Raw genomic sequence first — 17,440 nt, 5'->3', positions numbered from 1 at the left:
ACCAAGAGAGAAAGAACAACACCACCCAAAATGAAAGGAAAGCACAGAGACGAAGAGTCAAAAAGAACCGGAAGGATCGCCAGGAAACTTCATACTGCTGCCGAGATGAAGCCCGCAAGTGGGAAACCATCAAAGAAGCCACTTGATCACCATACAGATGGTGATAAACCAGAGTCAAAAATACCAAATGCGAAGACTTGAGGAGAAGAGTGAACCAGTCTCGTAATGGACCAGGCTGATCTACTGAAAGAGGTGGAGCCACGGAAAACCTCCGGGTTTGGACACCGGGCAAGCAGCGCCTGAAACTACGGCTAGGCCGGCCACCACAGGGCCAAGAGGATTACTCGCCCCTGTTAAGTCTCTAAGCAAGCCAGAACCTGGAGCAACAGCTGAACCGGGACAAAGAGGTATAGGAACCACCACCTCGACCAGTCCTGGTGGAAGGTGTCAATCCCGACGGCCTCATGGTTGGGGAAGGGCGCCACATATACCGGAAGATGCCACGACTACACCGATGCGATGAGGTCCACCTGAATGGGCACCTGAACATCTAGCAGAGCCAACTGAATGAGTCAGCATCGACTGTCCATTCCGTGGACAGGGGAACGAACCGGGATAGGCCGTTCACCAGGACATTGGACACCCCCTTCCCCAGAAGTGAACCCCCAGGAGAGCCAAACTCCGAGAACTCAGCAGACGAGTCACCCGAAGCGACCAGCCCCAAAGAGCCATGGACTGCATCTCAAAGACCTGAAAGTTGTAGCATTAAATATTATGATAGATATCGTGAGGAGACATTCACATATGGGACTAATAGAGCAAGAACCCGGCAATGTGATGTTATAGTGGCCAGAATACGCCTGGGATATAGACGTATCTGGCAGCTTTCTCAAAACCCAAATGTCAAGTACACAATGTGTCAACTTTGTGAAAGAGAAAACATGCACTCTCTTGAACATTATATTGTAGAATGTCCCATACTGACTGACTTTCGCCCTCCTGGGCTAAGGTATGCTGAACTCTGTAATTACTATATGAGTACTGGAACACTTGATGATATATTGGACTTGTATCCAAGATTGACCATGTAATATATCTATCATACAATGTATATATATATGATGTAACTATATAACCTGAGCTTGTAAAAGCACCTTCATCACCTTCAGTGATTAAGTGCTTAATTGCACACTAGTTTCTTTATCAGCTATCTCACCCTGTCAGAGTAAATGAGACAAATGTATGTGAATGCATGTGTGTGTGTGTATATATGTATGTATATGTGTGTGTGTGTATGTATATGTATGGGTATAAAGTATATATGGAAGCTGATCAGAATTACATTTCACCTTTGTGAATGTACATTAATGACACTATGTAAAAGACACATCAAACACTTTATGTAGGGCATACGTAAATCTGTGTATCTATGTATTTACGTATGTAGGTTAGCTTAGCATTTTAAAAGCACCGAATCACCTTCTGTGGTTGAGTGTTCAATAAACCCTTGAACTATATGTTTAACACATCTCTAACCCTGTCCATGGAGGACAGAAGAAAATGTATATATGCTGGTTAGCATTGTAAATGTGTGGCCACGTCTGTGGTAGAAAATAATAATAATAATAATAATAATAATAATAATAATAATAATAATAATAATAATAATAATAACAAAAAAAAACTGCATCAAACCCCCTCAATTCAGGCAATGAACCACCAGGGAGCAGTCAGAATGGAGCTGGATCATTGATCCGCGGGCGACCCGAAACCTCTGAAGCGCGAACCACACCGCAGCGAACACCCGCACCGTGCTGTGGGCCCGACGGAAGGACAGACCCCACTGCCCCTGGCTGGCCTGGTGAGCACTGGTCACAAAGCCCCAGCCGAGAGATGACGCTTCCATGAACACATCGAGCGATGGCTTGGATAGGCACCAAGGCAATGAACCCGGAAAAACCCAAAGAGGAAGCTGACAACGCAGCAGCTGACTTAAGGCCCCCTCGGGGGTTGAACCCAGCGATCCCATGAGAAGCGAAAGGGACGTCCCCAAAGGAACCAGAACAGCCGACGAAGCCAAACCCGACCGGTGAGTAGACCATCATCGCAAAGTTCAGACTCCCACACAAACCCTCAAGCAACCTCCGAGTGACCAGGGAACTCCCCAGAAACAAACACACACGGGACTGCAGCCGAAGGAGAGACTCCAGAGGGATACCTGGTTGATACCTGGTTGATGGGGTTCTGGGAGTTCTTCTACTCCCCAAGCCCAGCCCGAGGCCAGGCTCGACTTGTGAGTCTGGTCCATCAGGCTGTTGCTTGGAGCGGCCCGCAGGGCCACATACCCACCACAGCCTGGCTGATCCGGAACTTCTCTTAGAAAACCGTCCAGTTTTCTCTTGAAGATGTCCAGAGAGAGACAAGGAAGTGGTCTGAGAATCCCATACAAGACCCAGCCAGGTCTGAACCTGGGAGGTAACCAGATGGGACTTCTGCCAGTTCACCAGGAACCCGAACCCGGCTAGCTGGAAAAGCACTAAACCCCTGGCGAGCTGACACACGGACCAACTGGGAGCCCAAACCAGCCAGTCGTCAAGGTAGGCCAACACCTGAACACCTAACATACGCATATAGGTCACCACGACCCGAGTAAAGCGTATGAACATGTGAGACCCCAGGTTCAACCCGAATGGGAGACAACGAAAGCAGTAACTCCGACGCCCCACAAAACCAAGCCAGTCCCTGAACCCAGGATGAATTGGGACATGCCAATATGCGTCCTTGAGGTCCAGGGACATCATCGAAGCACCCGGCTCCACCAGCAGCCGGACCTGGGGCCGAGTGGTCATCCAAAAGGAGGGGCAGGAAACCCAGGGGTTCAGACATGACAAGTCCAGAATGAACCGTAGGTCCACACAGTCCCATTTCGGAACCAGAAACGGCAGGAAACCCACCTGAGAGATGTCGTCATTTCGACCACGCCCAAGCTCACTCACTCCAAGACGACCTGACAAAGCGCAGGAGAAGAGGCCTGCCCTGCCAGCCCCTAACCCCCCCCTCCCCCTAAGGAGGAGGAGCCACCCAACGGTACCGCAGGCCACGAGAAAAAATGCAAAATGGCCGATGCCCCTTATGAGAATCCGACCTGCACACAAAGCGATCACCGCAAAAAGATCACCAGGCTTCACCTGGCTGCACCAGATGCAGCCGGGACCGAAGGTGGCATCGCTCCAAAACTGGCACCTGTGGCCTACCCGACGAGCAGAACCACGAACCCTGGCATGACCCCTCTGGGAAGAACCCACCCGGGAACCCCAGAGAACCAACAAGTCAGACATTGGGCAGCAGCTGGAAGGTGCTGCTCGCATATCCTGCTCGACCGCAGAGGCCGCAAACATCAAAAGACAAAAGGGCAAAGACAGTCTAAGAGCCAGGGCCCAAGCGGATTCCAAGGAGGAAGCAAAAACCACCTGTCGACACGAGAGACGTGCAGCGAAAAACCACGACAGTGCATCCCGCAGGATCGTCGCAAACAACTTCAAAAGTGCAGACAACGCACGACCAGCCGAGACCAAAGCACCAGACCCAAGGAACGGCCCCAAGCGCCTCCACCACATCCTCAAGCCAATCCGAAGACAGCTCCAGGAGGGAAAAGAAACGCAGGACCGAAGCCAACAGGCCACGTGTGCACAAGTCCTCAGCCACAAGTGCAGCCAACAGGCCATGTGTGCGCAAGTCTTCAGCCACAAGTGCAGCCAACAGGCCACGTGTGCGCAAGTCTTCAGCCACAAGTGCAGCCAACAGGCCACGTGTGCGCAAGTCCTCAGCCACAAGCGCAGCCAACAGGCCACGTGTGCGCAAGTCTTCAGCCACAAGTGCAGCCAACAGGCCACGTGTGCGCAAGTCCTCAGCCACAAGCGCAGCCAACAGGCCACGTGTGCGCAAGTCCTCAGCCACAAGTGCAGCCAACAGGTCACGTGTGCACAAGTCCTCAGCCACAAGTGCAGCCAACAGGTCACGTGTGCACAAGTCCTCAGCCACAAGCGCAGCCAACAGGCCACGTGTGCACAAGTCCTCAGCCACAAGTGCAGCCAACAGGTCACGTGCACGCAAGTCCTCAGCCACAAGCGCAGCCAACAGGCCACGTGTGTGCAAGTCCTCAGCCACAAGTGCAGCCAACAGGCCACGTGTGCGCAAGTCCTCAGCCACAAGTGCAGCCAACAGGCCACGTGTGTGCAAGTCCTCAGCCACAAGCGCAGCCAACAGGCCACGTGTGCACAAGTCCTCAGCCACAAGCGCAGCCAACAGGCCACATGCACGTAAGTCCTCTGCCACAAGCGCAGCCGACAGGGAAGGAACCTGCACGTGAAGCTGAACCGTGCCAACATCCAGCAGAAGGGCCGGAGCAAAAAGGCACTCATTAAGGTGCTCAAAGTGTCCCCCCAGGTAAACCTGGACCACAGTCAATGCCTCGCGCCACTCAAGCGTGCGGGTACGACAGAATGCTTCCCAAGCATCCAGCGAGAACAAAGGGCAGTCCATAAGCCAGGACGAACCCTGAACCTCATAACAAACCCGGTACAGAGACGAAGCCCCAAACCTGAAAGAAGATGGATCCATTATGGAGGCATACTCCGGGTCGTGCAGGAGGTAAGCCGCAATGGCTGCCCGCACCTTAGCAGGCGAGACGCGGGAAGCTGAAAACCTCTGGAAGGACGGAACTGAAGGACCTGCAAGGACACGGAACCGAACCAGGGGAGGAGCCGAACTCAAATCCAACTCGTATGCAGAGGAGGGAAAGGAAAACCCCACTCCTTGTAACAGTAAGCCTCGCTCGAAGAGTCTTCCAACCCTCCATGGGTCCAACGGGGCCCAAGGCCCCCAAGCCAGCTCCTCCCCAACCCCGGGAGCCTCCACGTCAGGCCCCAGGAGCGAGTCGTCCTCCAAAGCCCCGGTCTCACAAGAAAAAGCCGGGGCGGCCAGAATGGCAGAAAGAGAATGGGCCCAATGGTCAGACCCTGGAGCTACGGCTGGAGGAACAGACTTGAATGCCTCCATCTCCACCCCGGAAGGGGCAACCCCCAAAACCGCCCTAGTCTCAGAAATCTCTAAACCCTGCCCCGACCCCGAAGCCCTCAGACATTTATGAGCCGGAAGCAGGGGGGATGGCTGTGAGGAACAGAATGAATTACAGCACGGAACAAGGGGGCGCAGACTGAACCAAGGCCGAAGTGACCAACACCCCAAAGTCTGGGTCCCTATAAGCAAAACAGGGCAGCCTCAGGGTATCCGGGGAAGCAACCAACCGAACACGTTGCAACAACCTAAACCTATCCTGCAACGTGTGAGCTGCCTGCACCCCGAACAATGTCATCTATAGATTGGGTGAATTGAGTCACAAACAAGTAACAAATCTCGAAGGACTCCGAGTCAAATGTGTCACCGACCCAACAGGCAGCATGACGGAGGCAAAAACAATAAGCGTCGCCCTGAGACAAGGGGATGGAGCAACCCTCAAACTTGCACAAAGCGAGAGGAGACTCAGGGGTCACATCCATCGGACCCGAGTGCCCCCGCGGAGTTTCCCAGGGCCACTAGACTGGGTCTGCTAAGGGTAATCCCAGGCAGTGTACTGCTAACCGGCGCCTAAGCTACCAAACAACACTGCTAAAGCTGAACCCCCGGGATGTGTCCACTCACGAGGGCAAAGCAGGGGGTACCACCAAACAAAAGCAACCCAAGTAAAATGGGAAAGTAATATCGAGGCAGACAACCAATCAAAAAAAAAAAAAATCCTCGCAAGATGGCAACGTACCCGAAGGGAACAGAGCCGGCTGTTGTTATAGGTGAAAACTAGCTGCGCAGAACCCCGCACCCCTACAAGTGCAAATTCTACCACTTACCCCAAGGTAAACAAGGGCGGGAACCCCCCCTACCCCCCCCCCCCCCCCAAACACTCGGGGTGGCCAGTCGCTGAGCAGCAAAAGACCAACAGAGGTAGACCCAAGGTGACTTCTGGATGATAACCCCAAGCTTCAAGGGCGATACTTACAGGGCACTTAGGGAAAGGAACCCTAAGCGCATGCAGCACGAGTACCTTGAAATAATACTCCCCACTCCCACGCCACCGTAAGAGCAGCACTGAACCAAAGCATAGCACAACACAACACAAAAGTCAGGAGCTGGAGCCACACGACTGCGATGCAACACACCAGCCGAAGAACTGGAGTGTGGATCGCTGGCACGAGGGTCTTGGGCTTCCCCTTCCCCCCTCCCGGGGAGGGGAGAGCTGCGCAGACATGAGGCCCAGCTTGTGTGCCGTCATGCTCATTTGCTAGTTTTCATTTGGGGAGTTCTGTCCACTCGTTTGTCTATTTTTGCCGTTTTAACCAGAACACGGGTTTGTTTTGGGGTGCTTACCTTTCTGGGTGCCTGTCCCGGTTGATGGCAGATATAGAATGCTCCAAAACCACATGTGCATTTCTATAGGCCATTGCTCCTCGTGCCTCTCTGAGGGGGCCAGGTTCTGGCTCGTGGTCACCGGTAGGCCTAGAACTCCACCCACATCAACTGATGCCAAAGTTAAGGATATTCATGTCAGCCTGGATACTTCCGGGGCCGTAGGTGATTGACAGTTGAGAGGCGGACCGAAAGAGCAGAGCTCAACCCCCGCAAGCAAAACTAGGTGAATACAGTGTAGTGTACACTGAGTGCTGACCACAGTGTAGTGTACACCGAGTGCTGACCACAGTGTAGTGTACACTGAGTGCTGACCACAGTGTAGTGAACACTGAGTGCTGACCACAGTCAGCACGCGTGGAGGAACTTCCGGAATAACAGAACACCAGAAAGCAGAGAGATACCAGAGAACCAGGAATGAGTACGTCAGGGTGAGAAGAGAAGCAGAGAAAAGTTTTGAAAATGATATAGCAAACAAAGCCAAGACCGAACCAAAGCTACTCCACAGTCACATCAGAAGGAAAACAACAGTGAAAGAACAGGTATTGAAACTTCGAACAGGCGAGGACAGGTATAAAGAGAATGACAGAGAGGTGTGTGAAGAACTAAACAAGAGGTTCCAGGAGGTCTTCACAATAGAACAAGGTGAGGTCACTGTGCTAGGAGAAAGGGAGGTAAACCAGGCGGCCTTGGAAGAGTTCGAAATTACGAGAGAGGAGGTCAAGAGACACCGGCTGGATCTGGATGTTAGAAAGGCTGTTGGTCCAGATGGGATCTCACCATGGATACTGAAAGAGTGTGCAGAGGCACTTTGCTTGCCACTCTCCATAGTGTATAGTAAGTCACTGGAGACGGGAGACCTACCAGAAATATGGAAGACGGCGAATGTGGTCCCAATATACAAAAAGGGCGACAGGCAAGAGGCCCTGAACAACAGGCCAGTGTCCTTGACTTGTATACCATGCAAGGTGATCTAGAAGATCGTGAGAAAAAACCTGGTAACACATCTGGAGAGAAGGGACTTCGTGACAAATCGCCAACATGGGTTCAGGGAGGGTAAATCTTGCCTTACAGGCTTGATAGAATTCTACGATCAGGTGACAAAGATTAAGCAAGAAAGAGAGGGCTGGGCGGACTGCATTTTCTTGGATTGTCGGAAAGCCTTTGACACAGTACCGCATAAGAGGCTGGTATATAAGCTGGAGAGACAGGCAGGTGTAGCTGGTAAGGTGCTCCAGTGGATAAGGGAGTATCTAAGCAATAGGAAGCAGAGAGTTACGGTGAGGGGTGAGACCTCCGATTGGCGTGAAGTTACCAGTGGAGTCCCACAGGGCTCTGTACTCGGTCCTATCTTGTTTCTGGTATATGTAAATGATCTCCCAGAGGGTATCGATTCATTTCTCTCAATGTTTGCAGACGATGCTAAAATTATGAGAAGGATTAAAACAGAAGAGGACTGTTTGAGGCTTCAAGAAGACCTAGACAAGCTGAAGGAATGGTCGAACAAATGGTTGTTAGAGTTTAACCCAACCAAATGTAATGTAATGAAGATAGGTGTAGGGAGCAGGAGGCCAGATACAAGGTATCATCTGGGAGAGGAAATTCTTCAGGAGTCAGAGAAGGAAAAAGACTTGGGGGTTGATATCACGCCAGACCTGTCTCCTGCAGCACATATCAAGCGGATAACATCAGCGGCATATACCAGGCTGGCCAACACACGAACGGCATTCAGAAACTTGTGTAAAGAATCATTCAGAACTTTGTATACCACATATGTCAGGCCAATCCTGGAGTATGCAGCCCCAGCATGGAGTCCATATCTAGTCAAGGATAAAACTAAACTGGAAAAGGTTCAAAGGTTTGCCACCAGACTAGTACCCGAGCTGAGAGGTATTAGCTACGAGGAGAGACTACGGGAATTAAACCTCACTTCGCTGGAAGACAGAAGAGTTAGGGGGGACATGATCACCACATTCAAGATTCTGAAGGGAATTGATAGGGTATATAAAGACAGTCTATTTAACACAAGGGGAACACGTACAAGGGGACACAGGTGGAAACTGAGTGCCCAAATGAGCCACAGAGATATTAGAAAGAACTTTTTTAGTGTCAGAGTGGTGGACAAATGAAATGCATTAGGAAGAGATGTGGTGGAGGCTGACTCCATACACAGTTTCAAGTGTAGATATGATAGAGCCCGATAGGCTCAGGAATCTGTACACCTGTTGATTGACGGTTGAGAGGCGGGACCAAAGAGCCAGAGCTCAACCCCCGCAAACACAACTAGGTGAGTACAACAAGGTGAGTACAGTGTAGTGTACACTGAGTGCTGACCACAGTGTAGTGTACACTGAGTGCTGACCACAGTGTAGTGAACACTGAGTGCTGACCACAGTGTAGTGAACACTGAGTGCTGACCACAGTGTAGTGTACACTGAGTGCTGACCACAGTGTAGTGTACACTGAGTGCTGACCACAGTGTAGTGAACACTGAGTGCTGACCACAGTGTAGAGTACACTGAGTGCTGACCACCGTGTAGTGTACACTGAGTGCTGACCACAGTGTAGTGTACACTGAGAGCTGACCACAGTGTAGTGTACACTGAGTGCTGACCACAGTGTAGTGAACACTGAGTGCTGACCACAGTGTAGTGTACACTGAGTGCTGACCACAGTGTAGTGTACACTGAGTGCTGACCACAGTGTAGTGTACACTGAGAGCTGACCACAGTGTAGTGTACACTGAGTGCTGACCACAGTGTAGAGAAACACCAAGATGACAGTTGACTTTATTAATAAAAATGTTTCAGGCTTTAAAACAAAAAGTTTCCTATATATATAAAGTTTACTCATCTTGATGTGTCTCCATATCATCCTATATATATAAAGTTTACTCTCATCTTGATGTGTCTCCATATCATCCTATATATATAAAGTTTACTCCCATCTTGATGTGTCTCCATATCATCCTATATATATAAAGTTTACTCTCATCTTGATGTGTCTCCATATCAAAAGTGTTTATATAGAGGCAATACTACACTCAGTTGGGCGAGAACAATGTGACCTTCAGCAGCATACCTTCACTGAGGTGTGGACAGTGTTGACATCTGGGAAGAGTTCCTGGCACTTCTGGCGCCAATCTTCTACCTTCATACTGCACTCATCAGCTGTGTCTATGGTTGTGTCAACCTCCTGTACTGTGTTGACTGTGTCGAGGCTCCCCAACATGGCCTGCAGCTGAGTCTTCCCTTCCTCTCCTTGTGTTGTCATATCCACCACACTGGTATCCTCCAGTTCCAAGAGCTTCATTGCTGACTTGTTCTGCTCTACCAGAGCATAGAGTCTGTCCTGGAGCTGGAGGTGTTGAGTCTTCCAGTCCCCCAGCTGCCCCCGGTACTCACCCAGCTGGGACAGTACCTCTTCACAGCTGGTAATGAGGCAGCTGATGCTGCTCTTCTGCTCCTGCACCATGGAACGTAACTTCTTACTGATGCCTCTGGTCGGAGCTTTATTGGGTTTTGTGGGTACCGTTTTCACTGGCACAACCTCCATACCTTTTAGTTTTCTGATAAAGGCCTCCATACCATAACTGATTGGGAACTGAGTAGCAGCAGTGGCAGTGTGCTGGGCTCGGCAGCTGGGGCAGCTCAGCTGACCATTCTTGATAGCATTGTCAATACATTGGGAGCAGAATGGGTGACCACATGGCAGAGTGCGAGGCCGTAGCAGAGTGTCATCATAATTGTTAAAACACACTGAACATTCCTCTGGGTTGTTATCCTGTGGATAAAGAATATTTGGTTAAGTTACATGTATTTACAACGAAAAAAATTATTTTCTGTGTTAGTCCCTCCGGTTCTCTGGAGCTATCGGATTGATATGCGCATATTAGTCCGGGGTCATCAGTCATCTGGAGTTCAGCCTACCGAGGACCACAAGCCAGAACCTGGCCGCCTCAAAAAGGCAAAGGGAGCAATGGCCTATGGAAACCCCATGTATTTGGGGACATTCCATATCTGCCATCAACTGGGGTTAGCACCCAGAAAGGTAGACATAACAAAACAGACCCCACATGGTAAGAAAAATTGCAACCAAAGACCGAATAGAGAGGCAGATTCCACCCCCCCCCCCATCTAAAGAAACAAGCAAACATCATACACACTGCCACACCACTTGTCCACGCAGCCCTTCCCTCCCTGGGAGGGTGAAGGGGGAGCCCTGGACCTCCCGTACCGGTTACTCACACCCCAATTCAGAGGCCGAGAATCAAAAACAAAATGGAAACCACCGACCGGAGGGAGCGAGGGTGCCGGGGAGCCTCCGGGACTCACCCAGAAAATGGCATTTCATTACGTTCAACGCTGGTTTTCTGTGTAGAGTTCCTCTGGCTCCCTGGAGCTACCAAACGCTGAAGCCAGACCCGACCCAGTGAGTAAATCGGCACGGGAAAGGTCAGACTCCTGCACAGCTGCTCGAGCAACCACCACATGACCCGGGGAACCCCCTCCCCCCAAACAGCAGAAGGCAGGACTGCAGCAGCAGCAATGCCTCCGGAGGGATACCTGGTTGATACCTGGTTGATGGGGTTCTGGGAGTTCTACTCCCCAAGCCCGGCCCGAGGCCAGGCTTGACTTGTGAGAGTTTGGTCCACCAGGCTGTTGCTTGGAGCGGCCCGCAGGCCCACATACCCACCACAGCCCGGTTGGTCCGGCACTCCTTGGATGAATAAATCTAGTGTCCTCTTGAAAATGTCCACGGTTGTTCCGGTAATATTTCTTATGCTTGCTGGGAGAACGTTGAACAACCGCGGACCTCTGATGTTTATACAGTGTTCTCTGATTGTGCCTATGGCACCTCTGCTCTTCACTGGTTCTATTCTACATTTTCTTCCATATCGTTCACTCCAGTACGTTCTTATTTTACTGTGTAGATTTGGTACTTGGCCCTCCAGTATCTTCCAGGTGTATATTATTTGATATCTCTCTCGTCTTCTTTCTAGTGAGTACATTTGGAGGGCTTTGAGACGATCCCAATAATTTAGGTGCTTTATTGCGTCTATGCGTGCCGTATATGTTCTCTGTATTCCCTCTATTTCAGCAATCTCTCCTACTCTGAAGGGGGAAGTGAGTACTGAGCAGTACTCAAGACGGGACAACACAAGTGACTTGAAGAGTACAACCATTGTGATGGGATCCCTGGATTTGAATCCCTGGAGACACAAGGAAGTGTTCCGAGAGTCCCTCACGAGGCCCAGCTGGGTCCAAACCTTTGGATAGAACCAGATGAGACTCCCTCCAGCTCACCAGGAACCAGAATCCGGTGAACTGGGAAAGAATCATCCCCCTGGAGAGCAGACAAGCAGACCGGCTGGGAGCCCACACCAACCAGTTGTCGAGATAGGCCTATACCTGAACCACTAGCAGATGCAGAAGGGCCACCACGAACCGGGAAGACACGTGAATATGCGAGGCACCAGATTCAACCCAAAAGGAAGGCAACGAAAGCGGTAAGCCTGCCCCTCCACCACAAAACCTAACCAGTCCCTGAACTCCAGATGAATAGGGAGGTGCCAATATACATCCCAGAGATCCAGAATCACCAACCAACAACCCGGCTCTAACAGAAGCCAAACCAGGGACAGAGTAGTTATCCGAAAGGAGGGGCAAGGAATCCAAAGGTTCAGCAGGACAAGTCCAGAATGAACCACATATCCGCACAGTCCCATTTCGGTACTGGAAACAGGCGGGAAACCCACCTGAGGGACAAGGTCTTTTCGACCACTCCCAAGCTCACCCACTCCAAGATGACCTGACAGAGTGAATGGGAAGTCAGCCACGAATCCCCCGGTAGGAAGAGGAGCCGCCCAATGCCACCACAGGCCGGATGACACAACCCGAAAAACCCACAAATCATGGGAACAGCACGAGTCCCTGCCCCCCCCCCCCCACCAGCATCCTGGTAACGGGGCAATATCTTGAGGTTATCTTGAGATGATTTTTGGGTTTTAGTGTCCCCGGCTCCCGTGGGGGCAACTCACGAAAGGGCCAACACCCCGTACGAGAAGGTGGCGCCGGTTCAGAAACTTACAACAAGGCCTACCTCGACCTGCAGAGACCCGAACCCTGGCACGATCCAGCCGGGAGCACGAGAACGCCAACCCCGGATCACCAACAAAGCAGAAAGAGGATGGCAGCAGCAGAAGCTGCCAGGAACTGAGGAACAACCTAGACTGCAAACAAAACAGACAAAAGAGGAGAAAACCCCAGAGCTGGGGCCCAGGCCAAAGAAAGACAGCCGTCTGCAAGCCAGGAATACCCAGGGACCGCCCCTCAATAGAGGTCAGGGCCAGATTAGAGGCCAAGACTGGGCCACACTGGAGGAAACCACCAAGGGCCACCCAAACCTGTACAAGAGAAATTTGAGAGGAAAATCTCCGGGAGATGAAACTGAAGAACCCAAAGGAAACTGGAAATGAACCTGAACCCAAAACGGAGCTCGAAGCACCACAACTTTTGGCGGAAAACGTACCCTGGAAAAGAAACAACAGGCGGCCATAAAACATACTATTACTCATATACAAATAATCAAACACACATTTACATATACACACGGCTCCGGGAGAAGTAAAGTGATACCTCGGCTCACAAATGACCCTCTTTACGAATTTTCAGGTTACGAGCCCAATTTCTTCGTAAAATCCAAATTGCGTTACGAACTTTGCCTAGGGTAAAGTAGTTTGTTGATACACGTATGGCCGACTTAGCGTTTGGTGGCACGGCGACCGTGCCTCAGTTTAACAGTGCCTCCCGCCTAGTGACAATCGCGCCTGAATTCTTTGTAAAGAATTTCAGTGTTTTGGGATTTTTGGGTATTTGAACATAAAGGTAATTATTATATATCTTGCCATGGTCCCAAGAAAGTCAGTGGTAAGGTTCAATCTAAGAAAATAGTTATGAGTAGAGGCACTAGAGGATGTCCCTTCCTCATTAACCCTTAAACTGCCCAATACTGCATATGAACTTTTGAGTAACTGACGCAAAAGTGTGCATCACTGCATATGTAGTTTTGGAGTACTATGCAAGATTTAAACGGCCCGCGGATACACAGGGTTCACATCACCTTCCTCAGGGCTCTTGCAAACAGACGCCATTTTAAATAAAAATCGTGGGCAACATTACTAGGAGTGAGGGTCCTCAGTACTGAGTGAACCACCAAGGCTGGTGCACGCAACATGAGCTCACAGCACTGCTGTTCAGCTTGTGACCACAGCATCGCCTAAAAATGTCAAAATATATATGTACGTACTATTATTTAGCGATGATAGTATTACAGAAGACCCCTGACTGTGATATAAATGACCAGGATTCTGATAATAGCAGGATTGTTGTGATAATTTGCGCTGTGCTGTGAGAGGAGTAATGTTGAGGGTGGGAGGGCTGTAGAGTCGTCTGCCGAACGTGTGGCCACCTGTTGCTGTCTGCACTTACTATACCAGCTTAGTGGTTTGCTATGGTGAACAAAATGTGTAGATACTTATATATATAACGTCTGTATATAGAGAATAAGAGCAAAGACAGTATGGTGGGAGGAGGAGGATGGCGAGGGAAGGAGTGGTGGTGAGTGGTTGTCTGGTGTGGTGGCCACTCCTTGTTGCTTTTTGACTCAGCATACCAACTTAGTAGTTCGTTATGGTGAACACAAATGTAGATACTTATATATACTGTGTATATATATAGTGTAATAACAGCAAAAGGAGTGTTGGGAGAAGCCATTTTGGTGAGGGTGGTGGCATCAATTGCATGACATGTTATGCTGTGTAAAGGTGGCCACTATGCTCTTTGGGCACTATACCAGCTTAGTTGAACAGTTATGGTGAACAAAACATGTAGATACTTATATATAACGTCTGTATATGGTGAATAAAAACAAAAACAATATGGTGGGAGGAGGATGTTGGCGAGGAAGTGAGTGGTGGTGAGTGGCTGACTGGTGTGTGCCGGTCACTCCTTGTTACTTTTTGACTCACAATACCAACTTAGTGGTTCGTTATGATGAACAAAACATGCAGATACTTATATATAACCTGTGTATATAGTGTAATAACAGCAAAACTATTTGTAAATTGTTTTATGAACATAATAATTGAATCACTAATATGCACAACATAATTTTGAGTACAGCAATGATTCACACATTTTATTATATAAATATATCACATTACACACTATTGAATAATATTACTGCAAAAAAATTAGAACAATCAGACATTGAAATAATTAGGTAATAATATCTTTGTGGCAACTCATGCCTGACAGCTGGGGCGGAGCAGACCTTCTTTGGCGCCTGCTCTGTCAACGCCTCTTTTTGCCAGACTTCCCCCACCATATTACAGCCAAAATATGCCAGTTAGGATTTATTTTTTATTTTTCCTGTGATCAGGGAACACAAATGAACAATTATATGACGAAATAATTTTTTTATTTTTATTTTTTATTTTGTTGCGCCTGTGGGTGTTGAAGGCCTAATAGTCCCGAGCAGCTTAGGGGTTAAGAAAATGTGTGAATTATGGGAAGAACTGCAAAGTTTTGTTAAAAAAACTCACCCAGATAAAGCTGTAGCAGGCCATTGCATTGACCTTTTAAATGGCTATATGATATCTCACTACAGACAAGTGTTAAAATGTTGGGAAAAACAAGTGTGTTTAGACAGATTCTCAGTAAGACAAGCAAGCAGTGAGCCACAACCAGGTCCTAGTAGTGCTCCTGCAAAACGTAGGAGAGGGATTACCCCATAGAAGTCATCACCGCCTGATGTTATAATGGAAGGGGACTCCCCTTCCAACCACTAACACCTCTCCTCCTCTCTCCCCTCCTCACCGTCTTCCATACACCAACAAGAGTCATCAATAAATTTAAGCAATAACCTGTACATACTTTAGTACTAAAGATTAGGATGAATTAGGTATAAAATTTACTTTGAAGTTAATATTTTTGGGAGTGTGGAATCGATTAATTCAATTTACAATATTTCTTATGGGAAAATTCGCTTCGGTTTACAAATTTTTGGGTTATGAACCATCTTTGGGAACGGATTAAATTCGTAAGCTCAGGTACCACAGTACCTCCAGACGGAGGCAAAAACTCCTCCAAAACTTGAGCCACACACAGTCACATGTAAACAAGACAGAAAGCCGCCTTGCTGGCCAGCCGGGGAAACGCGCACAGAAATCCAAAACAATTTTGTGGCCTAAACACCCCTAATCTAGTTAAAACTACTTTACTACAGAAAACTAACAAGTAAACAGAACTCCCCAATTGAAAAACGAGCATGACGTCACACTTTCTGCGCTGCTTGTCTGCGCAGCTTCACCCTCCCTGAGAGGGGGAAGGGGGAGCCCCTCGACCCATCGCACCGGCTATCCACTTGTCAGTTCATGAGTGGATGTCAAAACACGCGAAAAAACCAGCCAACCGGGGAAAGGGAGGGCTACCAAGAAGCTTCCGGGTCTCACCCAGAAAATGGCGGGGAGTTCTGTGGGGAGCCCCCTTCGGCTCCCAAGAGCTATCTACCCAAAGCTAAGGACAAAAGAGGGACAAACCTGGAAGGCAGACACCATGTGCCTAAAACCCGAAAGACAACAGGCAACACCAAAAGGACCCTGCAGACAACCCGGGAGACCAGAACCCCAGAACAAGGGACAAAGGGAACCTGGGGCAACTCAAAGCATGTCCAGGGGCCACAGAGGCCACGGCATGCAGGCAATTGCTGAGAGCCACAACCAGACACAAGAAGATGCACCCCTGGCCAAAACCAACCAAGCAACAACAACCCCATGGACCTCCTCCAGAAAAAAGCCAACCCAACTTCACCAGAAAAAGAAGAACGGCTGCAACAAACAAACCTAACACCAGAACCCAAAGGAGTAGAAACCTCTGAGAAACAATCCGGAGCCAAAGAGGGCCACAACCAACTGAGGGGAAGAGATAAGAGAGCCTCATGTCCAAAGACCAGGACAGCTCAGGCGGTGCAAGAGCAGGCCGGAGGTTAAACAATGCCCTAGACAGTTTGTGAAATGATGGAGAAGGAACATCAAAACCAAAAGCAAGCCGTAGCAGCTCCGCCAGCACCACACGACACGAGGCGACAGAACGCGGCATACGAAGACGGTCCCGAAACAGCCACTAGAGAAAGGACAAGGCCACCTCAACGAAAAGAGAAGTATACCTACAAAGAGACAAAAAGAAAGAGGAAGGATCGCCAGGAAGCCCCATACAGCCACCGAGACGCAGCATGCAGGTGGAACACCATCAACGAAGCCACCTGATCTCCACCGAGCTCCCCCCGTCCCAACAAAATTGAACAGATCGTGATAGACTCAAGTCAAAAGTAGAGTACCAGATGCAAAGACTCGAGAAGACCCCCACCAGCCCCGGGTATGGACACCGAGCAAGCAGTGCCTGAAACGAAGGTTGTCAGGGAACCAGATGGAATGTCCATCAGGGCACCAGGCACCCAAATCTGGCGAGCCAGGAAAGAACCAACCCGGGCGAGCAGACATGCCCCATCCTGGAGGATCCCCACCCCCTGGGACCCTTGAAGGATCAACAAGACCGACAACGGATGACAACGAGAAGAAACAGCTTGCAGAAACAGCCCAACAGCAGACCCCGCAAACAGCAAGGACAAAATGGTGAAGAAAACCGAAAAACCAGGGGCCTAGGCAGAGGCCAACGAGGAAACTTTGAGGCCTTATTCTCATATCAGAAATAGACAAAAATACAAGTCACAGTTTCGTGTCATCCTTTGCAGACGACACGAAAATCAGCTGGAAAATTACCTCTGCGGAAGACATTGAAAAATTACAAGCAGATATCAACAAAGTTTTCGATTGGTCAGCAGAAAATAACATGATGTTTAACAGTGATAAATTCCAGGTACTCCGGTACGGCGAATCGAATCTGCCCATAGTAGGAAAACA

At 49.5% G+C, this 17,440-nt stretch overlaps 1 protein-coding gene across 4 annotated transcripts in view; it reads right to left on the bottom strand.

Moving 5' to 3' along the window:
- LOC123752293 (uncharacterized) overlaps positions 1-17,440 on the bottom strand; it is a 148,071-nt gene that overhangs the window by 44,852 nt on the left and 85,779 nt on the right. For all 4 annotated transcript variants that reach the window (XM_069324605.1, XM_069324604.1, XM_069324606.1 and 1 more), the window contains one exon: positions 9,541-10,242. In XM_069324605.1, the coding sequence (XP_069180706.1) occupies positions 9,541-10,242 (702 nt within the window). The remainder of the gene's footprint in view (positions 1-9,540; positions 10,243-17,440) is intronic.

This window comes from Procambarus clarkii, chromosome 14 (genome assembly GCF_040958095.1).
Source record: "Procambarus clarkii isolate CNS0578487 chromosome 14, FALCON_Pclarkii_2.0, whole genome shotgun sequence".
Lineage (NCBI taxonomy): Eukaryota > Metazoa > Arthropoda > Malacostraca > Decapoda > Cambaridae > Procambarus > Procambarus clarkii.
Note: the sequence above shows the minus strand (reverse complement) of the source record. Positions and strands in the feature narration are given on the sequence as shown.